General features: G+C 41.9%; 1 protein-coding gene across 4 annotated transcripts; it reads left to right on the top strand.

Annotated features, from left to right (window-relative positions):
* Nucleotides 1–3320: 3320 nt before the first annotated feature.
* Nucleotides 3321–27428, top strand: LOC122001480 (calcium-transporting ATPase 10, plasma membrane-type-like). Of its 4 annotated transcripts, XM_042556244.1 has the most exons (9): nucleotides 3321–3503; nucleotides 3600–3796; nucleotides 10717–10884; nucleotides 23438–23492; nucleotides 23604–25552; nucleotides 25646–25804; nucleotides 26219–26390; nucleotides 26485–26783; nucleotides 26926–27426. In XM_042556244.1, exons 5-9 carry the CDS (start codon nucleotides 23720–23722, stop codon nucleotides 27172–27174), a joined length of 2712 nt encoding a protein of 903 aa, XP_042412178.1. In that variant the 5' UTR covers nucleotides 3321–3503; nucleotides 3600–3796; nucleotides 10717–10884; nucleotides 23438–23492; nucleotides 23604–23719; the 3' UTR covers nucleotides 27175–27426. The 4 variants fall into 4 exon arrangements, with proteins under 4 accessions (XP_042412178.1, XP_042412176.1, XP_042412175.1 ...); XM_042556242.1 differs by lacking the exon at nucleotides 10717–10884 and having other exon boundaries at nucleotides 3321–3796; nucleotides 26926–27427; XM_042556241.1 differs by lacking the exons at nucleotides 3321–3503; nucleotides 3600–3796; nucleotides 10717–10884 and adding an exon at nucleotides 10956–11895 and having other exon boundaries at nucleotides 26926–27428.
* The last annotated feature ends 514 nt before the right edge of the window (nucleotides 27429–27942 follow it).

Genomic DNA, 27942 nt, shown 5'->3' with positions numbered 1-27942 from the left:
GTGAATGGAAGAAGTCACCGTCCACGAGGCCTTGCGTGAACGCATTCATCATTGTTTCTGAGGTGGCCATTGGAATATCCATGGTCACTCGGTTGAATCGTTGGATGTAAGCTCTGAGCGGCTCCCTGGGCTCTTGCTTGATAGCAAATACACTGACACTGGTCTTCTGGTAATGCCGACTGCTCACAAAATGATGGAGAAAAGTAACGCGGAATTCTTTAAAGCTGGTGATGGATCCGTCCGGCAGCCTCCGGAACCATCGTTGCGCCGATCCCGAGAGGGTGGTAAGGAACATCCGGCATTTCACACCATCTGTGTATTGATGTAGTGTAGCTGTGTTGTCGAACTTACCCAGATGGTCGTCCGGGTCGGTAGTTCCGTTGTATTCCCCGATCGCCGGGGGCACATAATGCTTTGGCAGAGGGTCCCGCAGGATGACCTCTGAAAACTGTCGGTTGATCCGCTCGGGGGAGGCGTCCGTTCGGGGAGCCTTGCCTTTTCTGTTGTCTCGCATGGGCGCCTCGTCGGATGAAATGGAACCGTGGCAGCCAGTGCTTTCGCTCGGCCTCCTGACGCTGACATCGCTTGTTGCTCCAGCCGCTCAGCTTGCGCCTTCTGTTTCTGTTGCTCCACAAGCTTAGCTGCTCTTGCCTCGATCAGAGCGTCGAGCTCCTCCTGGGAGAGCATCACGGTGTGCTGTCGTCCAGCTTCGTCCATCTCTTCCGCTCGGATGCAAGTGCGTTCCCACAGACAGCGCCAATTTGATCATGTCCGAACGCTGAATCGATGGACGCTGGGCACGTGGCGCTCTTCCAACTGATGATGTGGATCTTTGACCGGCCGTACGGATCTCCGGCGAACCTGCAAAGAAGTCGAGCCGGGAAGGGGTTCCTGGCGACGACCCTCCGACGCTCAAGTCAGGCAAGAGGAAAATGATAGTGGCTTCAAAGATGCGAGATCGCGTACCTCCGTCGAAGTCTGAGGGCTCTTATATAGAGCTGTGGGGAGGCGTATACACACCTACCGAGGCGTACACGTGTCCTCTACCATACCTTAGTATGGGCTTGTCAGAGGAACATGCCTGACACCATACTGGTACAGTCCGAGCACCTCTCTGATGGGACGGTAGAACCTTCTGTCGTGAGATTCTGCGTATGGCTTGGCCGTTGAACATGCCTGTTGTCAGAAGATGTCTCCTAATGTCCCCTTGTTCTTGTCTCCTTTTTCCCCGAGCCGAGCGTCCCTCCGCTCGGCAGACATCGATCTGACCGGACATAGGTATCGGTCCGACCGGGTGCTTGACTGAAACTGTTCCTTCACAGTATTGATGCTTTACGCCTCGGCCGAGCGGGCAACCCGCTCGGCCCGGCGACCTTGTTCACCATGAGCGTCGGAAACCCGACTCCCTGTCGAGTGTTTTTGATTCTGCTCGGACCCGTTCGGTCGGTCGACCCCCCTTCTCCGATCGGCCGAGCCTCATGCTGACCTTTTGCCTTTTGACCTCTACGTGGCGTTGACTCCCCTCCAAAGGGGGTCCCCCGACCTTACTGCCGGATCAATAGAGTTGTTCGTTAAGCAACACATAGGAGAGAAACTTATTCAAATTGATCAATTGAAGCTGCTGGTCGAACCCTCCTTTTATAGCCCCATCCGGGCGCCTGGATCCCCTCCCGGGCGCTTGGAGTGTGCTGATATGACGACCTCTTTTCGAAACTTCATCCTGTAAGTTTATCTATGTCCGGGCACCTAGACCGCTGACGTGGGTCGGCCCGTCATCGTGCTTCAACGTAGAGTGAAGATGAGATTTGGCCTATCCGGGCGCCTGGAGCAACTCCGGGTGCTTAGACCATCCGGGTGCCTCGCTAGGCACCCACTCGGGGCGCTTCCTCATTGCGGTTTACCCGGGTGCCTAGAGCAACTCCTGTCACCTGGACGTCCAAGCGCCCGGACAAGCTCCAGGTGCCTAGAGCCCAATTTTCCAGTTGCCAACTTTCTGCATCACAAGGTTAGCACAAGTACAAATAATATGTAAAGTAATGTAATTTTTGACAGTATTTGGATTGTCCGATCTTGACTTTGAGTTTCACTGAAACTCTAGGTCGGACTGACGCCTACTATTCCCTCTTCGGGGAACATGTCCTCATCTACGCCTCTCAAGAGAGTTTATCCTTTGCCAAACCGGTTTTCCAGACTGTTTGGACTTTTTGCTCAGAATCCGAGACCTCAGAACTTTCCGTTAGACATCCTATCCCCTACCCATCCAGTCTTCCACCTAGTGTCCGCAACCCTTAGGACTTTCACCTAGTGTCCTTGACTCTAGGATTTTGCCCGACATCCTCGACCTGCCAAGTCTTTGCCCAATCTCACAGACCAGGACTTCGTTGCCTAACCATAATTAGAACTTTCCACCCGTCTAATGTCTACTAGGACTTCTTTGCCTAGTCTCAAGTAGGACTTTCATCTTGTCTAAGATCACTTATGACTTTTCTGCACACTTAGTTCAACTTATTAGAATAACAATATAACTTAACTTTGAACTTTTGCCAATATCAAAAATATAAATTTGATTGGCTGATGCTTCCAGTAACAACAACTGACCGGAGCGAGAGCAACGAAAGATGACGATGAAGGAAGAGCAAGAGCAAGAGCAAGAGCAAGAGCAAGAGACATTTAAATTTAGAAAAGTTGAGAGAAGATTTTAAAAATATGATCAAAGGGAAGAGCGAATAATTGTAATTTAATAATATAAAAAAAATCGGACGGGCAAGGCCTATATATAAAGTGAGACCAATTATATTTTATGATTTAACTTTATTTCATTTATGAAAAAAATTATATGTCATTTCAGTTGAATAAATATAAATGATTGCATAAATCCAGTCAATGTATTTTAACACCTATATTCTATTTGTTTTATGTCGCCAACCTACTCTTCCAATATTGTGTTCATGACTATTTTAATTTAGAAAATAATTTTCAACTCTAAATTTGACATTGAAAAGGAATAAGGGAAACTTTGACCAATTGAATTGTAGAAGAAATCATAAAAAAAAAGCATCCGATTCCATACTTATCAACACTGTAAATCCAAATCGAATAAATTGTAAAGAAAAAGAAAAAGCAAAGGAAAAAAAAAGTTCTCTCTTTGTCATGTTCGCCAAAGTCACAAAAAAGAAGTATCCAATTCCATACTTGATGGACAGTCCAATCCAAATCGATTAAATTATAAAGGAAAAACAAAGGAAAAAAAAAAGAGTCTTCTTTCTTTGACATGTTTGTCACTTTAAAGGATGACGATGTCCAATCAAGTTTCAGCACGTCAGCGAATAATTCTTTGTCTTCGAACTCACCTTTCCTGACGGCGCCTTCATTTCTCCCTCCCTCTCCGGTCTCCTCGCCTCTTCTTCCCTGTTTCTTCCCGTTAATCTCGATTGATTATTCCTCTTCCCGATTACTTACTGTCAGATCAGATCTCTCTTTTGTCAAACTATGAAGCGTCCAGAGTCGGAAAGATTTCGTTTTGTTGTCTGCTGATTTATTTATCTCGTTTGGTCGGGGAGTATAATTTACTTTTGTGTGGGTGTTGGTTTTGGGTTTAGTTTCGGATAATTAGGAGGAAATGGAAAGCTACCTTAACGACAACTTCGGGGATGTGAAGGCGAAGAACTCGTCGGAGGAGGCTCTAAGGCGATGGCGGAAGCTCTGCAGCGTCGTCAAGAACCCCAAGCGTCGGTTTCGCTTTACTGCAAACCTGTCAAAGCGCTCCGAGGTCGAGGCCATGAAGAAAACCAACCAGGTCAGTGCTTTTTTCACCATCTTTAGCTCGTGGTTTTCATCTGATTCGCTCTTCTTTTTTTCTGAGTGCTTTGCTACTGAGATGTAATTACTAATTAGGCTGTAGAGTTACGTTTATGGAGAACAAAGGATTCCTTTGTTTTGTTATGTAAAATAAGGTGATTTCTGTGGTAAAAAAAATTATGCTAAATAGAATAAACAAACAGGAAATGCGAAGCACATTTTGGATCGTGAGTAGTAATTTGTTTGTTGATTCTGCATGGTTTTGCCATGCATGGTGAAACTGGGTTATCAGCATATTAACCTAGCTATGACGTGTCTACTTGGACGGAAATAGAAAGATAATAAAAGGGGAAAGCTCTCTTAATTTCTCCCATGTATTTGCAAGGAAGAAGAAGAAGAAGAAGAAGAAAGGAGGAATTTAAATGTAAATCCCTCTTTATAAAATTTTATTTCTGACTAAATTACACTGAAAAAAAGAGGAAACAAAAAGTTTAGTTTCTAATAAATAAAACACAAATGATATTACTTTTGTTTCCTGTTCTTGCTTGAGATCGCCGTGAACCATCGGTGAGCTGTCCCTGAGTTGACGAAGTCTTCACGTGCCGAGAAGAGGACCAACCGTCAAGGGCGTCCAAGGGGTTTGTGAGAAGGAGAGGGTTAGAATGGAGGCCAAAGTAGGCTCAACCACTCCGACCCTTAAGTCAGGTTTCTGGCGAGGAAAAGTGGAGAAGAAGAAGAACAATAGAAGTTGTGGATGACTTTCGTGCGCGTGCCTTTGCCCGCAAGAGCAAGCCTCCTTTTATATATTACTCGGTCGTGGGGAATGGTGTCCACACTCTCCATGCCCTGATAGATAGGACACCATGTGTGGGCATGGGGATGCCCCATCACCACGCTCTGAGGGTCATGTAATCCCATGTTCGATTCTATAAATGAATGTGCTGAATCATGTTATCCCACACTGTGTTGACCATGCTGTTCCACGTGGAATGCTAGCTCACATACTGTCTCATCAGCTGGGGTAATTGGGTCGTAGGGTTAGACATATTAAGTCAGAGGTGTCAGATCGGCAGGTCCAAGACAGTTGTGTTGAGTGATTGAGTTGCAGAAACCGACATTCGTCGAGAAGACTCTTAGAGGGAGTCGACCTTTGTTGGGAAGACTACTCGGAGGGGTCGACTATTGTAAGGAAGACTCCTCGAGAGAATTGACATTTGTAGGGAAGACTTTTTGAGGGAGTTGGCCTTGATTGGGAAGACTCCTCACGAGAGGTCAATGACTCGATTGGTTGAGTCAATGTGTCCTGTTGAGTCCATGTTGACCAAAGTAAGAACCCAGCATGTGAACTTTTATTTACCTCCGCATCACAAACATCCTCCTCAAGTCTAGTTGAAGGAGGCATGAGTCTGATTCAGTGGACTGTTGGTGCTGAAGATCGGAGAAGTCTTCCACTGTTAATGTAAATATGATTTTGTTAGAAATGAGATGGGAATATTAGACCTACGCATGGCGACTCTGCTCAGGACAGAGAATAAGAAATGTCAATGACCATTTGAATAGGGGAATGAATGTTTGATCCTTGATTATGTTCGAGTTGGGAGAGAATAATAAGTTGATTTGCTACTATGTCTGAGTCGGGAGAGAATAGTAGGCTCAATCTCACGATTCCTGAATACCCGTGGAGTCCGAGAGAATATTCAATCCGTGACTATGTCAGAGTAGCTCAATCCGCGACTATGTCTTAGTCGGAAGAGATTGAACCCTGAAAAGGGCAATTGTTAATGGACGCTACTAGTTCGAGACTAGGGGGCATATGCTCGATCCGCGACTATGTTTGAGTCAGGAGATAATAAGTCGATCCGCGACTATGTCCGAGTTGAGAGAGAATAGTAGACTCAATTTGACGATTCTTAAATACCCGTGGAGTTGGAGAGAGAATAACTTGATCTGCGACCATATCCGAGTTGAGAGAGAATAGTAGGTTCAATCTCATGACTCTTGAATAACCGTGGAGTCAGAGAGAGAATAGCTCGATCTGTGACTATGTTCAAGTCGGGAGAAAATAGTAGGCTCAATCTCACGACTCCTCAATACCCGTGGAGTCGGAGAGAGAATAGCTCAATCCGTGACTATATCCTAGTTGGGATAAGATTGGAAGACTAGAAGAATATAGAGACTCGATCCGCAACTATGTCCTAGTTAGGACAATTACTTGGTTTGCAATCAGGGGATTGCTAATTCAAGGAAGTTAAAGTTCACTAAATAATCTCTTTCAGGTGGAGCAACCTCTTACGGCAGTTGATCACTCAATTACAGAACAAGACTGAAAGAAATCAATTACAAGTGTTGTTCTGACCTTCTGGGACCAGGGCTGCATTTAGAGCTTTAGTTGGGGCGCCCGGAACGGTTTCAGGCGCCTGAATGAGGATAAAATTTTATCAGCGTCGCAACGGCTCGTGACAAGTTACGATCCGATAAATTTTTCGGTCCAAGCACTTGGACCAGTTTCGGGTGTCCGGACTGGGTTAAACTGGCTTCGTGAAGCCACTCAGCAGAGGCTCCCCCGGCTGTCCCGGGGATCCGGGATTCGCTAAGGTACGCGCTTAATGCATTTCCTAGGACTATTGAATGGACATCATTAGTAGATGGTTATTATATATTTAAGGATCTAGAATTAAGTACTTTAAAAGAATTATTTCCATCATTTGAAATCCATAAAGAGTGAAAATCAATCTTAGCTATATCTTGTCGTTTAGAAGATCTTGACAAAATAAAAATAGAAAATGAAAAATTGAAAACAAAAATAGAATATTTGAAGGAACGTGCATGCTCATATGTTCAAAATATTAGAAGATATAATGGTTTAAATTGACATTTTAAATACTATAAGGGTCAAATTAGGAAAATATCACAGAAATATATTCCTAAGAAATTTTTGATTAATCTTGTAGGAAGGAATTTATTTTGGGTTCTAAAATTATATTTAGATTAATTTTTTTGGACTTTCAGAGAGAAAATTAAATATTTACTTTTATTAAAATGCTTTGTCTAGAAGTGGTTGTTATTCTAATATCCAAGAAGGTCTTGTGCCTCGCTACAGCCTGGAAGTCAATTATTGAAATAATTATTTAATTGACTAACTGTTAAGCATGTAGTTGTTATAAAAATGCCTTCAATTGATTGTCAAAAATTTTATTAGAAGTTAATTTTTCAGAGAAAGATAACTTTATAACTTATCTATAAAATTTTTTTTAGAAAAGACTTTATTTCTGCTTAAAAAATCATTTCAACTTCATATGAAATTTTTTTTTCAGCCTTATATATGTTAAATTTTTTTATATAAATCCAGATTTTTCGAAACTTAAACTTTAATATTTTTCTGGAATTTTCCCATAGACTTTTATTTTTTTTTTTACTTTTTTTAAATAGCATTTTTAAAGTACCCCATTTTTAATGTGATCAAAAGGGGGAGTTGTGAAGATTAAATCTAGGGGGAGGGTAGCACAATTTTATTTTTGTACTTGCTAATTTACTTGCAAATTTTATAACTATTATTTTTTAGGTTTATCCTAACTTAACTTAGGTTTGCTCACATCAAAAAGGGGGAGATTGTTAGTACCCCAAGATAGTTTTGATGTGATCAACCAAGTCAGGTTAAGTCCTGTTAGTATTTAACCCCTGTGTCTAAGTGTGCAGAAACTTAAGAGCACAGGAAGTGAAGCGAAAGACGCAGCTAGTGAGAAGGACGACACGAGAGAGAGCCAATGGGCTCGGTGCGTCCGAGGTACGAGGTGCTACAGAAGAGTATGTGGGCAGACAAGAAGGAGGCGCGCGGCGTTCTCCGAGAGACGAAAAGCCGGAGAAAGTTTGCTCGAGAAGGTCGGACGTTAAGTTCGGGTGAGCCCTATTCCGGATGGCCGAAATCACCCAAGCAAGCAGAACCGGAGCGGAAGATCCGAACCAATGCGAGCGGAATCGGAGTAGAAGACCGGGACCAACAAGTCAACACTAGGTTGACTTTTTGATCCTTGCGCCTGGACCTAGTTCGGGCGCTCGGACCTAGTCTGGGCGCTCGGACCACCTGGGACAACCTGAGTGTCGAGTGGCTTCGTGGAGCGGGTTTAACCCGGTCTGAGTGCTTAGAACTGGTCTAGGCGCCCGATCGAAAAATCTATCGGATCGCAACGTGTCGCGAGCCCTTCCAGGTGCCCCAACTAGTGCTATAAATGTAACCCTAGTCCCAGAAGGTCAGAATAACACTTGTAATTGATTTCTTTTCAGTCTTGTTTTGTAATTAAGTGCTTCAACTGCTGTAAGAGGCTTCTTCGCCTGAAGGAGATTGTTTAGTGAACTTTAACTTCCTTGGATTAGCAATCCCCTGATTACAAACCAAATAATTCTTTGAGCCTCTTCTTTTTTCAGTTTCTTAATTTTTTTATGCAAGTATTAGATTAATAAAGCTATAAAGTTTGAGAAGAGATTTTTGTTTGTTTTTATTGTGCATGCTATTCACGACCCTCTAGTCGGTCGTCAAGGGGTCCTATAGATTGGACCTTGAAAATAGAAATTGCTGATTGAGTTGGTCCAAGATCAGAAGAATATAGAGGCTTGATCCGTGACTATGTCCAAATCGGGGGAGATTGGACCTGAAAAGGACAATTGCTGATGGAGTTGGTCTGAGACTAGGGGAATATATGAGCTCGATTTGCGACTATGTCCTAGTCGAGAGAGATTGGACCATAAAATGAGCAATTGCTGATGGAGTTAGTCCGACACCAGGGGAATATATGAGCTCGATCCGCGACTATGTCTAAGTCGAGAGAGATTGAACCTGAAAAGAGCAATTGCTGATAGAGTTAGTCCAAGACCAAGGGAATGTATGAGCTCAATCCGTGACTATGTACAGTTGGTAGAGATTGGACCTGAAAAGGACAATTGCCGATGAACTTCACTGGTCCAAGACCAGGGGGATATAATTTCGTGGAGACACGAGGGTCCGAGGGAGATGACCTTTTTTCTTGTTAAAAAAGAAGACTCCTCGGTCAACCCCTATACCCTTGTAGGGAAGACTTCTCGGGGGAGTCAACTTTGGTTGGGAAGACTCCTTTGGGAAGTCAGCCTTGGTTGGAAAGACTCCTCAGTCGACCTTGGTTGGGAAGTCTCCTCAGTCGGCCCTTGTAGGGAAGACTTCTTAGTCGGCCTTTGTAGGGAAGACTTCTCGATCGACCTTTGTAGGGAAGACTCCTCCTTTCGGTATCCATCACATCACCCATGAAATCATATGCTGATATCATAGCGTACTCCTTGAATGTTGAAGCTAGCCGCATTTTGAGAAGAAATTCCTTTGGGGCTTCTTGCTCGATGTTGACAAGAACATACAACGCTTTCCACTAACCCTCTTTCATTGGCAGGGTTGCATTTCTCGACAGTGTTCCCACATATGACACCAATTTGTTCCTACTTGAGGAAGACAGGTGAACTGTCGCTTGAGTTGACGAAGTCTTCGTGCTCCGAGAAGAGGACCAACAATCAAGGAAGTCTGAGGGGCTTGTGAGAAAGAGAGAAAGAGAAGGAGAGGGTTAGAATGGAGGTCGGGGGTGCCTTGGCCCAGCCACTCGAATGCTCAAGTCAAGTTTTCGTCGAGGAAAAGTGGACATGAAGAAGAACAATAGAAGTTGTGGATGGTTTTCGTGCGAATACCTTTGCCCACAAGAGCGAGCCTTCTTTTATATATTACCCGGTCGTGGGGAATGGTGCCCATACTCTCCATGTCTTGATCGATGGGATGTCACTTGTGGGCATGGGGATGTCTTATCACCATGCTCTGAGAGTTATGTCATCCCACATTCGGTACTGTAAATGATTGTGTTGGATCATGTTATCCCACGCTATGCCAACCATGTTGTTCCACGTGCAATGCTAGCCCGTGTATTGTCTCACGTGCTATTGACTAGGTAAGGTAATTGGGTCGGAGGGTTTGACAGGTTAAGTCAGAGGTGTAAGTATCCCATGTTAGTTTTGATATAATCAACCGAGTTAAGTTATGTTCTGTGTTGTTTTGATGTCTTATGTCTAAGTGTGCAGGAACTTAGGAACACAAGAAGTCGAGCAGAAGACGCAGTGAGCGAGAAAAATGACACAGGAAGCGAGTCGACAACTTGATACATCCGAAGAATGAAAAGTTATGGAAGAGTACACCGATGGGCAAAAAGGATACGCGCTAGAGTGTTCGATAGACAAGAAGCTGGAAGGAAGCCTGCTCGGAGAGAAGGTTGAAGTTGGGTTCGGTGAGCTCAACTCCGGATGACCGGAGCATCAACCACGCGGAATTGAGTTCGGACAAGTCAACTCCGATGTTGACTTTGGATCTGCCAACTGCCGGGATGGAGGCGCCTCCTAGGAGTTGGGGACACCCTTGCACCTCATGGAGGAGGCACCCTGTTGGAGCATGGAGGCACCCTCGCGCCTCCCTTGGAAGTGCCCTAGATCAACCAAGGTGCCTCTCAACAACCAGAGTTGTTGGTTGATCGTTGGAGTTCGGATAAAGTTTTACCTATGCTAGAGGTGCCTCTAGCTGATCCGAGGCGCCTCTAGGCCAAGTCAGCACAATGGTAACATCTTCTAGGAGGCTATAAAAAGTCCCTTGGAGCTAAGAATTAGATATCAACTCTTGTATTCATTTCCTAGCTAATTTCTTGAGTTGTCAACGTTTGTAAAAGGCTACTCCACCTTTAACGAAGGAGTTTCTTAGTGAGCTTTTAAGTACCTTGGATTAACAACCACCTATGTTGTAACCAAGTAACTCTTTGAGTCTTCTTGCCTTTTTTTTGTTATTTCTTTTATGTTAGTTATTTGTTTTTGCTAATATTGTGTCTTTGCTTAGTTTAAATAGCAAAATATTTTTTAACTTATTTTTAGGGCTATTCACCCCCTTTAGCCGACACTACCTGGACCTACAAGTGGTATCAGAGCCAGACCGCTTTAGAAGGACTAACCGCTTGCTAAAGTAAGGAGACGATGGTCAAACTAAGCATCTACTTGCTAAAGTTTGAGAGGAAGTTTGCACTTTGGAAGCACCGGATGTAGGTATTTTTCAAAATCAATTTCGACATTTTTTAATAATCAAATATGGTTTTGTAGTACTTAAAGATTAACATGGAGAAGAAAAGGAAGAGCATTTGTGGAACAAGAAGGAGCAGAATGACTTCGTGGCAAATGGGAGAGTTGAAATCTACCCGAGCATGCTTCCACCCCAAGAAGCCAACCAGATCAGCTCCTACGACTCCGCTAAAGAGCTCTGGGAGAAGTTCCTAGAATTCCATGAAGAAATCTTGGAGGTTAAACTCGCAACACGGGACATGCTCTGGAACCAACTTAGCAACCTCCAAATGGAAAAGGAAGAATCAATTGCTCATCTACACGCAAGAATTAAGGAACTAATCACCGAACTCACAAACCTAGGAGAAATGGTAACAAGTCAGGATTCTTTAAGGTATGCGTTAAATGCTTTTCTGATAACTCCCGATGGACATCTAGAGTGGACTCATTCTATATATCCAAGGACCTCGAGGTAGGTACGTTAGAGAATTTATTTTCAACTTTTGAACTTCACGAGTCTCGATGTGTAGGTCTTAGAAACATAGAAAAGTCAAATGACAATATTGCCCTAAAAGCTAAGAAGATCGAGCTAGAGTCTGAATTATCACTCGACGAAAACGAAGAAGCCTACATGGTAAGAAAATTTAGTAAATTTCTTAAAACTAATAATTTTGATAAGAAACAAGTAACGAAACTACTCCGAAGTAAGGACAAGAAGGTTCGTTGCTATAACTACCAAGAAGAAGGACACATCAAAGACAACTGCCCAAAGTTGAAAAAAAAGAAAGAAAAAGACAAAGGGCCAAGATGGACGAAACACAAAAATCTAAAAGCCACGTGGGGCGAGTTGTATCAGAGTTCGAGATTGAGACCTACGCCGGACTTGCACTTATGACAAGTCATCAAGAAGCTGAAGATGAAGCAAGCTCATCCGACATGAGCCTCAAGAGCAACGTTGAAGGGGGAGCTACTAACTACGACTCCGACACGGTAAGTGAGGTACATAACCTTAAATCCGACCAATTATATGAAATTGTACAAATGTTAAGTAGATCTCTTTGCAAAACTTGAACCAAGTATTTAAAATTGAAAAACGACTATGCATGTGTGTTAGAAAATTTTAACAAAGTTAAAATTGAAAATGTAAAATTAAAAGAGGAATATAAACGTTGAAAGTAAAGAATTCTGCATGCTCAAGTTCTAATATTTTTTGAACCTCAAATTTTAGGAATTATAATAATGGTCTTAATTGGTATTTAAGAAACCATAAGGGACAAATTACAAAATTACTAGAAACAATGCTCCTAGAAAATAATTGATAAATCTAGTAGGTAGGAACTTATTTTGGGTTCCAAAATCCATCTTGACATGTTAGATTTTTTTTAAGTTTGTTAGAAATTTGAATTATGTTGATTTATTAACATTTTTAGCAAAATTAATTATTTCGTAGACTGTCTTTTTATTTTCTGTCTAATTTTTTTCTATGAAAAATAAAAATATTATCTATCAACAGAAAAAATTTTCAAAATTTTTTAACCATTATATTATTTTTATAAATATTTTAAAATAATCAGTTTTTTAAAATTAAAATTATTTTGAAATTGTTTTTTGAAACGTTTAAATTTTATGTGATAATACCTTTTGTTTTCGGTTGACAGAAATTAATTCGAAATTTTTTGATTGTTATATTAATTTTTATGAACTTCTTACCGAAAATTATATTTTTATAATTAAAAATTCTCATTTTTTTAAAATTTAATTTTTCTATAGACAAACATTATATTTTAAATACTCAAAAAAATTGGCATGATTTTTCGAAGTCTCAAAATATTTTTAACATTAAATTTCAAAAATATGCATTTCTGTCTCAAAATATTTGTTTTGATAATAAAAGAAAATAGTTTGTTCATGAAAATTTTTATAGCGATCCAAAAGCTTATCTTTGACCCTAGCAAAAAAATTTCAATGTTTTTCAAGAAACTTAAAATAATTTTTAAATTATTTTTGAAAAATCTGAGATTTAATTCTTAAAAATTAATTTATTTGCGAATTAATTTTGGTAAAAATCCATAATTTTGGAGTGTTTGTGTACGCCCCCTAGAAATATTTTTAGATTTTTTTTAACTCTGCTTATGTTTTCCTTATTTTTTTTGCTATGATCAAAGGGGGAGAAGATATTAATTTTAGGAGGAGGTTTTATTTTAAATTGTCATATATTTTTTTTCAATTTAATTAAATTTGTTTAAATGCCATATTTCAATTTAATTGTATTTTATTGGTTTGTTTAACCCTAATCTTAACTCGAGTTAATGCACATCAAAAAGGGGAGATTGTAAGTACCCCAGATTAGTTTTGATTAACTGAGTTATGCTAGGTTCTGTGTTATTTTGATGTCCTGTGTGTAAGTTTGCAGGAACTTAGAAACACAAGAAGTCGAGCGGAAGACGCGACAAGCAAGAAAGATGGCATGGGAAGCGAGTCGACGACTTGGTACATCTGAGGGATGAAAAGCTACGGAAGAGTACACCGGCGGACGAGAAGGACGTGCGCCTGAGCGTTCAAGGGATGAGAAGTCGGAAGGAATCCTGCTTGAGGAGAAGGTCGGAGTTGTGTTCGGGTGAGCTCAACTCCGGATGACCAAAGCATTACCTACGTGGAGTTGGGTTCAGACAAGTGAACTCCGAAGTTGACTTTGGATCTACAGTTGCCGAGATGGAGGCACCTCCAAGGAGCTAGAGGCGTCCTCGCACCTCATGGAGGAGACGCCCTGCTAGAGTATGGAGGCGTGTCTCCAAGGAGTTGGAGGCGCCCTCACGCCTTATGGAGGAGGCGCCCTGCTGGAGCATGGAGGCACCCTCGTGCCTCCCTTGGAGGTGCCCTGGATCAATCGAGGTGTCTCCCAATGACCAGAGTCGTTGGTTGACAGTTAGAGTTCGGATAAAGTTTTATCCACACTGGAGGCACCTCCAGCTGATTTGAGGCGCCTCCAGGCCATGTCAGCACAACGGTGTCATCTTCCAGTAGGCTATAAAAAGTCCCTTGGAGCTAAAAATTAGATATCAACTCTTGTATTCATTTTCTAGCTAATTTCTTGAGCTATCAATGTTTGTAAGAGGTTACTTCGCCTTCAATGAAGGAATTTTTTTAGTAAGTTTTTTATTGTCTTAGATTAACAACCATCTAAGTTGTGACTAAGTAACTCTTTGAGCATTCTTACCTTTTTATGGTTATTTCTTTTATGTTAGTTATTTGTTTTTACTAATATTGTGTCCTTGCTTAGTGCAAATAGCAAGATATTTTTCTAACTTATTTTCAAAGTTATTCACACCTTCTAGGGGACACTACTTGGACCTACCGGAGGTGTTAGATCGGTGGGTCTGAGACGGTTACGCTGAGTGATTGAGTTGAAGAAACCGACATTCGTCGAGAAGACTCCTTGGGGAGTCTGCCTTTGTAGGGAAGACTACTCGAGGGAGTCGGCATTTGTTGGGAAGACTACTCAGAGGAGTCGGCCTTTGTAGGGAAGACTCCTCGGAGGAGTCGGTCTTTGTTGGGAATGTTGGTGCAACCTTAGGTCAAGGTTGACCTGGTTGGCCCGACTCGAGGTGACTTGACTCAAGTTGTATTTTGATGTTTGACTTGGGAAGATTGTCGGTGCAACCTTAGGTCAAGGTTGACCTAGTTGAGTTGCATGTCGATGTTTGATGAGAAGAGAGTTGTATTCTTGATGTTTGACAAGAATAGGTGTTTGGGAGATTGTAGGTGCAACCTTAGGTCAAGGTTGACCTGGTTGACCCCTTAGGTCAAGGTTGACCTGGTTGACCCCTTAGGTCAAGGTTGACCTGGTTGACCTGATTCGCGAAAAGTCCAAGTATGGAGACTTGGCACTGGAAAAGTCCAAGTACGGAGACTTGGTACGGGGAAAAGTCCAAGCAGGTAGCTTGGCACGCGGAAAGTCCAAGTATGGAGACTTGGCACGGGGAAAGTCCTAACTGGGATGTTAGGCAGTGTGGAAAGTCCTGGTGAGTGAAGCCAGGCAGTGGGAAAGTCCTAACTGGGATGTTAGGCAGTTGGAAAGTCCTGGTGAGTGAAGCGAGGCGGTGAGAAGTCCTAACTGGGATGTTAGGCGGTGTGGAAAGTCCGTGAGTGAAGCGTGCAAGGAAAGTCTAGCTGGGATGTTAGGCGGTTGGAAAGTCACGTGAGTGAAGCCGAATGAGAAAGTCCTAAGCGGGATGTTAGGCGGTGTGGTGGAAAGTCCCGTGAGTGAAGCCAGGCGGTGGGAAAGTCCTAGCTGGGATGTTGGCGGTTGGAAAGTCAGTGAAGCCGAGCGGTGAGAAAGTCCTAAGCGGGATGTTAGGCGGTGAAAGTCCCGTGAGTGAAGCGGGCAGGAAAATCCAGATGGATCAGGATGATCGGACATCGGTGTTGAGAAGGTCAAGTAGGTCAAGGGAGTGACCGGATACTTGACACGAAGAGAAAAGTCCAAGTGGGTCAAAGGTTGACCGGACACTTGGTGAGGAGTCTTAGCAGGTCAAGGGAGTGACCGGATGCTAAGCATGATGTACCAACAGTCAAGGTTGACCGGATGTTGGTTTGGGAGACTTGGGATTTGGTTTGGGCAAAACCAAGCTCGGATCGTCTGCGAGATCGATCCGGTGACGATCGTTGTGTCCGATCGGTGCGGTGACCAATCGGATAACAAGCGAAAGGTGGGCTTCTGATCGGTGCGGGGGACCGATCGGAAGTGAACTGATCGGTCCGGGACCGATCAGGAGTGGGATCGGTCCGGACCGATCAATTCCAGAGTTGGGCAACTCTGTGAAGCCTTCCGATCGGTGCAGGGGACCGATCGACAGCCCGATCGGTCCCCACGACCGATCGGGCAAATCGATCGACGTCCCCATCGATCGAACCGTTGCCCCAGCAGCCGGCCAGTTTCTTCACCGTCTTCGCGTATAAAGGGGTCGAGGCTGCTACGCAAGTAATTCTTCTTTCTTCTAGAACTTACGTTCTTCCGTCTGTGAAGCTTCGCTTCAACCGAGCTTTGATTGAGCTCGCCTCGAAGCTTCACGTGAGCTTCCAGTCGTCGACCAGTTGCTGCGTTTGGGTTGTGAAGTTGCTGCACCTCCAGTCGACAAGAAAGCAAGCAATTGGTAGAGTGCTATTGTATTCATATTGTATTGCTTTTCTTACTGTTCTTGTACTCTTTGTTTGCTGTTGCAAACGTTTGTGGCGAGGTTTCTCCACCCACAAGGAATATATTGTATTAGCCGGTTCTCCGGGGGCTCATCCACCGACGGATTGACTGGACTCGTCCACCTTACGGACACGCCGAGGAGTAGGAGCCCTAATCTCCGAACCTCGTTACATCCTTGTGTTAAGGTTTGGTTTTCTTCTCTTTCGTTTCTTTGTATTTTCCGCTGCGCTAACACGTTTTGTAGAAAGAAACGACGATTTGGGGTCGGCTATTCACACCCCCTCTCTAACCTCCGTACGAAGGATCCCAACAAGTGGTATCAGAGCGAGGCCGCTCTTCGACGGATCAACACCCGGGGGAGCACGGGCTAGAGATGGATCTCTATGGAGAAGATGTCACGATTCAACCCTTCTACGAGTCTCACGACAACTTCACATATTGGAAGGTAAGGATGATGTATTTTCTTAGGACTAATATGTTAAATTGGTTCTGTGTACAAGAAGGGTTTTCCCCTCCGATGGATGAGGAAGGAAAACTTATCAAGAAGAAGGAGTGGACGAAAGAGCAAATCCGACAATCCGAAATCAATGATGAGGTAACGAAAATCATTGAATTTTCTTTACCTAATGATATTTTGTGTAAGATAGGAGGATACAATAATGCCAAGGAGTTGTGGAACAACTTGGCCAAACTCCATGAGGAGAGCCCCACTTCAAGCCATGAAGAGGAGCCTAGTGAGCCAAGTAGCTCACATCGTGGAGGTGAGGAATTAGAAGTTGAGGGCTACTCAACATCTAAAGAAGAAGAGGAGGTGAGTTCTTCTCCAAGATCGAAGAAGAAAAAGCTTCTACCTCCGGGAGGGATGAAGAAGAGAGCATCTATCCATCCTCAAACCTAGGTAACTCAAGCATTTTAATTTCTAGCAAATTACACATAATGTGCTTTGAGTGTAGGGAATTTGGGCACTACAAGAGTAAGTGTCCAAAGAAGGTTAGAAAGACCCCACCGGCGCCAAAGGTCAAGAAAGCCGAAGTCCCGACATGCAAGAGCAAGAAGCACGTGGTGTGCTTCCAATGCAAGCAACGGGGACACTATAGGAGTCAATGTCCAAGGGGGAGGCAACCTCACAAGGACAAGAGGCCAAACACGTGTAAAGGGGGAGCTAAGGCAAACCCTAAGGTAACATTTAAAGCTCATTCTTGCAATTCTAGTAGGATGCATGCTAGTAGTCTTATTGTCATTGTCAATAATGATAAGCATGTTAACACTAGAAATCGATACATGTGCTTAGGAGCCAAGCATGTTAGCCTAGATAAGAACAATTCTAGAAATGCTAACCCTAGAATTAACTCATCTAAGGCTAAGGAAAATCTAGATAGAAATCCCAAATCATCTAGACACATGCCTAGGAATGCCTCAAAGAACAATGACAAATTAAAACTTGAGGTATTAGAGAAGGAGAATCAAGTCTTGAGGTCAAGACTTGATACTTTGGAAAAGGCTCTTAAGAACTTGGAGAAGTCATCTCTAGGGTTTAAGGGTCAAAAACCAATGTCCAAGGACAAGAAAGGTTTGGGTCACAAACCTAAGTCCCAAGTGGTCAAGCCCACTTATCATAATGTTCCATTCGATTATGGAACAAAATCTAGGGCTAGGAAGACCATCACCAAGGTCACAAGGGGAGTCACCCCTAGAGTTGATCTTGATGAGTCCCAAATGACCAAGGCTTTAAAGCCTAAGAGGGTCATTAGGAGGGTTGCTAGGGAAGTTATCCCTAGTGAATATTTAGTGAACCCAATGAGCTCTAATAGGTATTGGGTTCCTAGGAGCATCTTCTCTACCCCATAGATGGGTTAGAGAGTGTCAACTCCGATTAGAAGGGTAGTTAACCCAACTTTGAGGAAATTGACACTCAAGGAGCATTTTCAAGGTTTTGAGAACTTTTGAAAATGAAATGGAATTATCATTTACTCCTTTGAAGAGTTAAATGTGCCTAAAGATTGGAAATTTCATTTTTAATCTCAATTGGCACAATTTGGGAAAATCTAGAGAACTCTCGAAAAAAATGAAACATGCCAAGTTTTGAGGATAAATTTGATCTTTAAGTGGCATGAATTAATCTAGAGTTCAAGAAGTGTCAAAATTAGGATTTTGGCATTTTGGGGCAATCTAGGATTAAATTTGAAGTTAGCCAAGTGGTTAAGGATACTTAGATAGGTAATCTAGGTATATTTATTTATGCTAAATCTTGCCATGATTGTTTGCCCTCACATGTCATGACATCATGTTTAGTTTTATTATCATTTGAAATGTCATGATAATGCTTAGGCTAGTTTTTATGTCATGTTTATTTAAGTTTCAAACTTTATGTCATGACATCATGACTTTGGCACATGTTTTCATTTATGATACCATTTTATGTCATGTCATCATCTCTTGCATTAATAATCAATTGAATTGATTTAAGGATGAAAAACACATTTTGATATTGAGATCAAATTTGTGTTTAGAAAATACATGAGACCTTAGTCTAAGATACCTAAACCCATATCTCACATTAAAATTGCCATGGATGTGTTTGATACACTTTAGATGTGTGTGAGATATTAGGATCATGAATTAGGATCAAGGTGCATAGTTCTTGTACCTAGATGAGCCTAATTCAAGAAATGGAGGATCATAGGGAAAGCTTGTGTACAAGTCATGTACATTTAGTCCTAAGATTATGGTCCTAAATTAAAAGGTTTAAAATCATTTTGAAATTGATTTGGAAAACCTTGATGAAGACATCTTAGTGATTGCATTCATCATTGAACATTGTGATACAAAGTTGAGTTAAACTTGAATTATTTCAAAGTTTTTGAACTTTGTATCAAGATTTGAAAATGGAAGTTATTTTCATCGAAAATTATTTTTCCATGATAGTGTATGTTATGAGGAATGTATCCTTAAAATTTTACAATTTTTGAAATTTTCTGTGATTTTCTAGAGGTTTCTGAATTTCGGGAGAAGAAATCTGATATCAGACTTGTGGACCGATCAAGAGGTTGCCTGATCGGTCCAGGGGATGCTGGATCGGTCACTGTGACCGATCCAGGAATCCCTGATCGGTCTGGTGACCGATCAGGGCGTGCCAAATGCTGATTTTTCGACTGTTTTGTCTGAAATTTCAGCTGGGAGTTGGTGTTTTGGATTTCTAAAGGTTTGAAACTCTTCAAGACATTGTTGGTGCAATGGTCAAGGGGGAGTTGACCTTTAGGGGGAGTTTTTACCTAATTGTCAAGGGGAGTTGACTCTTAGGGGGAGTTTTTACTCCTTAAGACTTTTGAGGATTAGTGATATGGGATTATCACTAAGTTGATTGTTGAGTTTAGTATCAAGGGGGAAATTAAGAGTTTCAATGAAAGGTATGGGACTTTCATTAGGAAGAAACTCTTGACCTTGATACTCTCCTTATTCTTTTTGATGTGTGTCAAAAAGGGGGAGAATTATTGGAGAACCCAAGTTAGGTTATCGGGTTAACCTAAGGGGAGAATGTCCAGAGAATGTTCAAGGAAAGAACATTGGACATTGGAAGATGGTTGGAAAACCTAAGTTAGGTTATCGGGTTAACCTAAGTTAGGTTATCGGGTTAACCTAACTTGATTATGGGTTTTGTCAAACATCAAAAAGGGGGAGATTGTTGGTGCAACCTTAGGTCAAGGTTGACCTGGTTGACCCGACTCGAGGTGACTTGACTCGAGTTGTATTTTGATGTTTGACTTGGGAAGATTGTCGGTGCAACCTTAGGTCAAGGTTGACCTAGTTGAGTTGCATGTCGATGTTTGACGAGAAGAGAGTTGTATTCTTGATGTTTGACAAGAATAGGTGTTTGGGAGATTGTAGGTGCAACCTTAGGTCAAGGTTGACCTGGTTGACCCCTTAGGTCAAGGTTGACCTGGTTGACCTGATTCGCGAAAAGTCCAAGTATGGAGACTTGGCACTGGAAAAGTCCAAGTACGGAGACTTGGTACGGGGAAAAGTCCAAGCAGGTAGCTTGGCACGTGGAAAGTCCAAGTATGGAGACTTGGCAGGGAAAAGTCCTGGGATGTTAGGCGGTGTGAAAGTCCCGTGAGTGAAGCGAGGCGGTGGGAAAGTCCTAACTGGATGTTAGGCGGTTGGAAAGTCTGGTGAGTGAAGCAGGCGGTGAGAAAGTCCTAACTGGGATGTTAGGCGGTGTGGAAAGTCCCAGTGAGTGAAGCAGGTGGGAAAATCCTAAGCTGGGATGTTAGGCGGTTGGAAAGTCCCGGTGAGTGAAGCGGGGCAGTGAGAAAGTCCTAACCGGGATGTTAGGCGGTGTGGAAAGTCCCGGTGAGTGAAGCCGGGCAAGGGAAAATCCGGATGGATCGAGGATGATCGGACATCCGGTGTTGAGAAGGTCAAGTAGAGGTCAAGGGAGTGACCGGATACTTGACACGAAGAGAAAAGTCCAAGTGGGTCAAAGGTTGACCGGACACTTGGTGAGGAGTCTTAGCAGGTCAAGGTGACCGGATGCTAGCATGATGTACCAACAGTCAAGGTTGACCGGATGTTGGTTTGGGAGACTTGGATTGGTTTGGGCAAAACCAAGTGCCTGGATCGATCTGCAGACCGATCCGGTGATACCGTTGTGTATCGATCGGTGCGGTGACCAATCGGATAACAAGCAGAAGGTCAGAGCTTCTTGATCGGTGCAGGGACCGATCGGCGTAAGCTGATCGGTCCCGAGGCCGATCGAGGATACAATGGGATCGGTCCGGGACCGATCAGATTCCACCAGAGAGTTGGGCAACTCTCTGTGAAGGGGACCGATCAGCACATGGCCTGATCGGTCCCCACGACCGATCGAGGCAAGGCCCGATCGGGGCCGGTCGGTCACATCTAACCGTTGCGTAGCAGCTAGTTTCTTCGCTTCTTCGCGGTATAAAGGGTCCGCTGCTGAACTTCTTCTTTCTTCTAGAACTTGTTCTTACCAAGCTTCGCTTTGAGCTTTGATTGAGCTCGCCTCTGAAGCTTCGCATGAGCTTCCGACCAATTGCTGCGTTTGGGTTGTGAAGTTGCTGCTTCACCTCCAATCGACAAGAAAGCAAGCAATTGGTAGAGTGCTATTGTATTCATATTGTATTGCTTTTCTTACTGTTCTTGTACTCTTTGTTTGCTGTTGCAAACGTTTGTGGCGAGGTTTCTCCACCCACAAGGAGTATATTGTATTAGCCGGTTCTCCGGGGGCTCATCCACCGACGGATTGATTGGACTCGTCCACCTTACGGACACGCCGAGGAGTAGGAGCCCTAATCTCCGAACCTCGTTACATCCTTGTGTTAAGGTTTGGTTTTCTTCTCTTTCGTTTCTTTGTATTTTCCGCTGCGCTAACACGTTTTGTAGAAAGAAACGACGATTTGGGGTCGGCTATTCATACCCCCCTTTCTAGCCTCCGTACGAAGGATCCCAACAGGGAAGACTCCACGGGGGAGTCGGTGTTTGTAAATAAGACTTCTCAGGGGGATCTGCCTTTTTTAGGAAGACTCCTTGAGGGAGTTGGCCTTAGTTGGGAAGACTCCTCGGGAGACGCCAATGACTAGTTGACACGTCTTGTGAAGTCTATGTTGACCAAGGTAAGGATCCGCCATGTGAACCCTTATTTTCCTCCGCATCATTTCCATTTAAGTAAATATCTAAAAAAAGTCTATTTAAATTTAACTTGGTTGTATCTACTGAAAACTATCAGGAATCTATAATACGTCATACTTGCTGCTCCATGCTAGAATTTAGTAATGATCTGTGGAAAAATATTTACTCTGAGGCCACCATTTTAGTCATGAAGCTTATGTAAAACAGTTGTTTCACATAGTTAGTGGTCAAATTAATTGACTAACCATTTATCCCTAAAGACTGAGTTATTAAGAAAGGAATCTATTATATAAATATGTTCTTAATACTCTCCCTTTATAGTTGAATGGATATACTTTATTTGATTGGCCAAAACCCAACACGAGTCCATGGGATACTTTTTTTCTTTGTTTATTTTTGTTTGTCACAAGTAGGATTTGTTAGGACCAAAAGGGTTTTAGATATCTCTATAATGACATGATATTATCCATTTTGGGCCTAAGCCTCATGGTTTTGTTTTTGACTCTACCCAAAAGGCCTCATATCAATGGAGATATCTTTCCCTTATAAATCCATGATCTTTTCCATGCGTTTTCAATGTGAGATTTTATTTGCAACCTTGTAACCCAACAATCTCCCCTCAAACGAATGACCACAGGCTTCCCACGTTGATCCTCGACCCACCAGGTCTTCTCACCCCTCGGTCCACCCGACCTACTAGGACTTCCTTGCCTAGCCGCAACTAGGACTTCTTGCCTGGTGTCTGGTCCTCTTGATTCGGACACGGGAGCCCCCACTTTCTTTGTTCAAGGTCAATATTTTACTCACATGCCTCAATTAGAGCATAACTCTTGTGCACAGTCGGCGGTTAGACCTTCTAGCAGTCCGAGCTCTGATACTAATTGTTAGGACTAAAAGAGATTTAGATATCTCCACAATGGTATGATATTGTCTACTTTGGGCCTAAACCCTCATGGTTTTGTTTTTAGGCTCTACACAAAGGTATCATATCAATGGAGATATCTTTCCCTTATAAATTCATGGTCTTTCCTATGTGTTTTCAATGTGGGATTTTGTTTGCAACCTTGCAACCCAACAAGATTTGAGTCCATATTAAAGTTAAGGCTTACCACTTGGTCCAAAAGTTTGAGCTGTTAGGGGGAAAACAATTTATGTAAATATATTTGAACCTTACTCTATTATATTAGTAGTTTGAAAGAATGAAAAGCTCATGCCATGGTGAATGACTAGAGGAATAACCTTTCCCTTTTGAGATTCATTCCTTTTGTTCATTGATAGCCCATGATTGTGTATCATGTATATGTTTCTAGTGAAATTTATGTGGATTTTTTTGAAAAAAAACAAATAAGGTTTAGGATCTACTTAATACGTTTAGTTAGGATAAGTTAACTTTCTAAACTTGGTTTCTTTATTACTTGATGAGTACATCTGAATGTGTGAAAATCTTCATTTCTTCTTGTGTTTTCTCCTTAGTAATTGCTCATTTTCTTGACATCACGATCTTCCCATTGCTGTTTAATTATCCTCCCCATGACTAAATCTGAACTGTTTTTAAATAAGTTCTCATTTTGTATGTCATTTCAGCATCCTAGTACTTGCTGAACAGCCTCCACTCACTATTTTGCTACACGTCACTGCATGTGGCTTGTCTAAAATCATTCATCAGCCTTTAAATTGATTTGTTGTGTTTGACAGGAGAAATTGCGCATTGCTGTTTTGGTTTCAAAAGCTGCACTTCAATTTATACAGGGTATCTTTAAACTCTGATAGTCCATCCCACATTTACCTTATGATGCCAGTTGGTTGATGGAGTGATATTTTGTATTTATTAAGACTTAAGTAATTCCAAACTACATATCAGGAATCACAATACGTAGTGGATATGTTGTACCTGAAGAAGTCAAAGCAGCTGGCTTTCAGATTTGTGCCAATGAGTTAGGATCTATTGTCGAAAGTCATGATGTCAAGAAGTTGAAGATGCATGGCGGCGTTGATGGAATTGCCAATAAGCTCAGCACATCCCTGAGCAATGGACTTACTACTGCTAATGAAAGGTTAAAGAGGAGGCAAGAGATTTACGGTATAAATAAGTTCACTGAAAGCATGGTTCAAAGTTTTTGGGTATTTGTATGGGAGGCACTTCAAGACACTACATTGATAATTCTTGCCGTGTGTGCGTTTGTTTCTCTAATTGTGGGGATCACAATGGAAGGATGGCCAAAGGGTGCCCATGATGGTCTTGGAATTGTTGCAAGCATCCTGTTAGTTGTGTTTGTAACTGCTACTAGTGATTACAGGCAGTCACTACAGTTCAAGGATTTGGATAAGGAGAAAAAGAAGATTTCTATACAAGTAACACGGGATGGTTTCAGACAGAAAATTTCGATTTATGATCTTGTTCCTGGTGATATTGTACATTTATCTATCGGAGATCAAGTACCTTCTGATGGGCTCTTTATATCTGGTTATTCTTTGCTGATTAATGAATCAAGTCTTACAGGTGAGAGTGAACCTGTGTGCATTAATGCTGAGTATCCTTTTCTTCTATCGGGAACTAAAGTCCAAGATGGATCTTGTAAAATGCTAGTAACTGCTGTTGGCATGAGAACCCAATGGGGTAAGCTTCTTGCCACCCTTAGCGAAGGAGGAGATGATGAAACTCCTTTACAAGTCAAACTGAATGGAGTTGCAAATATCATTGGCCAAATAGGGTTGTTTTTCGCAATTATCACATTTGCTGTGCTAGCTCAAAGACTTGTTAGTCGAAAGTATAGTGAAGGCCTGCTATTGAGATGGTCAGGTGATGACGCACTGCAGATGTTGGAGTTTTTGGCAATTGCAGTCACTATTATAGTGGTGGCTGTTCCAGAAGGGCTCCCTTTAGCTGTGACTCTGACCCTTGCTTTTGCAATGAAGAAGATGATGAATGACAAGGCACTAGTCCGCCACCTTGCCGCTTGTGAGACTATGGGCTCAGCGACTACAATTTGCAGTGACAAAACTGGAACATTAACGACGAACCGCATGACTGTCGTAAAAGTCTGCATCTGCAAGAATGTTGTGGAATTAATTTCTGATAAAGATGTTAATTTGAGCTCATATATACCAGATGATGTGCGAAAAACTCTTCTCCAATCCATTTTCAGTAACACAGCTGGTGAGATTGTGACTGACCAAGGTGGAAAACTAGAGATCTTGGGGACACCTACAGAGACTGCATTGCTGCAATTTGGTCTATCACTAGGTGGAGATTTTCAAGTGTTACGGCAGGAAAGTGATATCGTCAAAGTAGAGCCATTTAATTCCACAAAGAAGAGAATGGGGGTGGTTCTCCAACTTCCTGGGGCATGTTACCGTGCACACTGCAAAGGTGCTTCTGAAATCATTTTGGCTGCTTGCACTAGCTATTTAGATTCTGCAGGTAATGTGTTGCCACTCGATGAAGCTGCAATGGATCATCATAAGCGCACCATTGATAGCTTTGCTAGTGAAGCCCTGCGGACTTTGTGCCTTGCCTACAAGGAACTTGGTGGTGACTTCTCTGCTAAGGAGCAAATTCCATTTGAAGGATACACATGTATTGGAATTGTAGGAATTAAGGATCCTGTTCGTCCGGGTGTCAAGGAGTCAGTTGCAACCTGTAGGACTGCAGGAATTACTGTGAGAATGGTCACTGGTGACAACATAAATACAGCTAAAGCGATTGCCAGGGAATGTGGTATCCTCACAGATGATGGTATGGTTATAGAAGGTCCGAAATTCCGAGAGAAGAGTTTGGAGGAAATGAACAAATTGATTCCAAAAATTCAGGTAGCTTTCTTTGTACTAATACATTTACTAAATACTGGTCAATATTCCAATACAATTGCATTAATTGAGATTAAAATGCTAATCTTGCCCTAGGTAATGGCCAGATCTTCACCATTGGATAAGCATACCTTAGTTAAGCATCTTCGGAACATGTTCAATGAAGTCGTTGCTGTGACCGGTGATGGCACGAACGATGCTCCTGCACTTCATGAGGCAGATATTGGACTTGCAATGGGCATTTCAGGAACTGAGGTAATTTTTCAATCCCTTTAATCTAGAAATGTCCATCTAAAGCACCATGATGCCCAAAGAGAGTTATTAATAATCAGCCCACACTAGTCATTTTCTTGTAATCTTTACTGGTTTCAAACCCATAGTTTAACACTTAGTTTTAAGCAATTTAGTTTTCTCTCTCTCTCAAGTTTAACTTGTCACTCATTTTTAATATTTTGCCAGTGAGCTAACTTGGAAAATCTTTACTGGTTTTAAACCCATACTTCAACACTTAGTCTTAAGCATTTAATTCTCTTTCTCCCTCAAATTAACATGTCAGTCGATCTCATCATTTTGCCAATGAACTAAATTGGATACAAATTCTTTATTCTAGGACATTGAAGCAAAGAGCCAATTCTATCTCATAATTTCTTGTCATGTTACTCAATCCAGGTAGCTAAAGAAAGTGCCGATGTCATAATTCTCGATGACAATTTCTCGACAATTGTGACGGTGGCAAAGTGGGGGCGTTCTATATATGTCAACATTCAAAAGTTTGTGCAATTTCAACTCACCGTTAATGTGGTTGCTCTCATTGTTAATTTCTCATCGGCTTGTTGGTCAGGTTGTGCATATTCAACAATTTGCAGTAGCCATAATAATTTTATTTAGTTAGTTTTTCGTTGTTCTCTTACTTTCTAAACATGGTTTTGCTTCAGGAAATGTGCCCCTCACAGCTGTTCAACTTCTTTGGGTGAACATGATTATGGATACTTTAGGAGCATTAGCATTAGCAACTGAACCACCAAACGACGAATTAATGCAGAGAGCACCAGTCGGGAGGAGTGGTAGATTCATCAGCAGTACAATGTGGAGGAATATCTTCGGACAATCCATGTACCAATTCATGGCAATATGGTATCTCCAGACGCAAGGAAAAGCGATTTTTGGCCTTGATGGCTCTACTTCTGATCTCACAGTCAATACGATTACATTCAACTCCTTTGTTTTCTGCCAGGTAAATTTCTATTTTTCAAACACCATGTTTGTAACCAGTATAGTTGAAGGTTTTGCCAAGTAACATTAGAGTATAATGCTAAACAAACTCTTTTTTAAGTTTCTGATAAGATGCATGAGTCCCTACTTATTGCATGGTGCAGGTGTTCAATGAGATCAGCTCGCGAGAAATGGAGAAGATTAATGTGTTCAAGGGCATCTTGCAAAACTACGTCCTTTTAGGTGTTCTTATGACCACCGTCGTCTTTCAGTTCATCATCATTCAGTTTCTTGGTGACTTTGCAAACACAACACCACTGACATTGAAACAATGGTTTGCTACGATTTTCATTGGTTTCTTGGGGATGCCCATTGCTGCCCTCCTCAAGCTGTTTCCGACGAGGTCCATTTAAAGATCATGCGCAACAGAAGAACTGAATTCCGTGTTCTTTCATTCTTTTCGGGCTGCTAGTTGAACGCTGAAATGTTGAAAAGTGAAGAAATCTATGACACTAATTTATTGATCACTCTTAGAAAAAAAATTAATTATTATTGATGTGTTTCTATAATTAGAGATTGAGAGATAGAGACAGAGAATATTGATTAGTTATGAAGTTAGTGGGTTAGTACATGTTTCATAATTAAAGTTATAGTATATTAGTATGTCATTTTATCAAGCTTTTACATTATTTGATACTCTCTAGATTAGTGATCCCATTTTAAATTGATTGATTCAAGCTACATGGTTCGATTTTAGCTTTGCAAATCCAACCTACTTAAACTTTTTGGTCTTACTAATTAACTCCCCACGAGCCTTTTGAAATTCCTTACATGCCATCTTTGTTCCTCTGTACAATTAAGTATCCAAGTTGTCCTGTCTACAATTCAAAATCTAGACTTTTATTAATCTCTAAGAGCGTTTCCCACAGTGAAAACTCTCAGAGAGGTTTTTTTGCCATAATTTCTATAATGTCATGTTAACGCCACGTTAAAAAAAATCTCATTTATTTTTCTAATGTGAAAAAAATACCTCCTAACAATTTCTATTTTTTTCTTAATAAAATACCATTTAAAATATATAGTTGATATAAAATTATTTTATTTTATTTTAAAAAAAAATCATAAAGAGTGGCTCTTGGGCCGCTCCCAAAGTTTATGGAAGGGAGATCAGGTCTCTTGGT

The sequence above is a fragment of the Zingiber officinale genome, chromosome 7A (assembly GCF_018446385.1).
Source record: "Zingiber officinale cultivar Zhangliang chromosome 7A, Zo_v1.1, whole genome shotgun sequence".
NCBI lineage: Eukaryota > Viridiplantae > Streptophyta > Magnoliopsida > Zingiberales > Zingiberaceae > Zingiber > Zingiber officinale.
The sequence above is the reverse complement of the archived record's forward strand: the minus strand, read 5'-3'. Positions and strand labels throughout refer to the sequence as shown.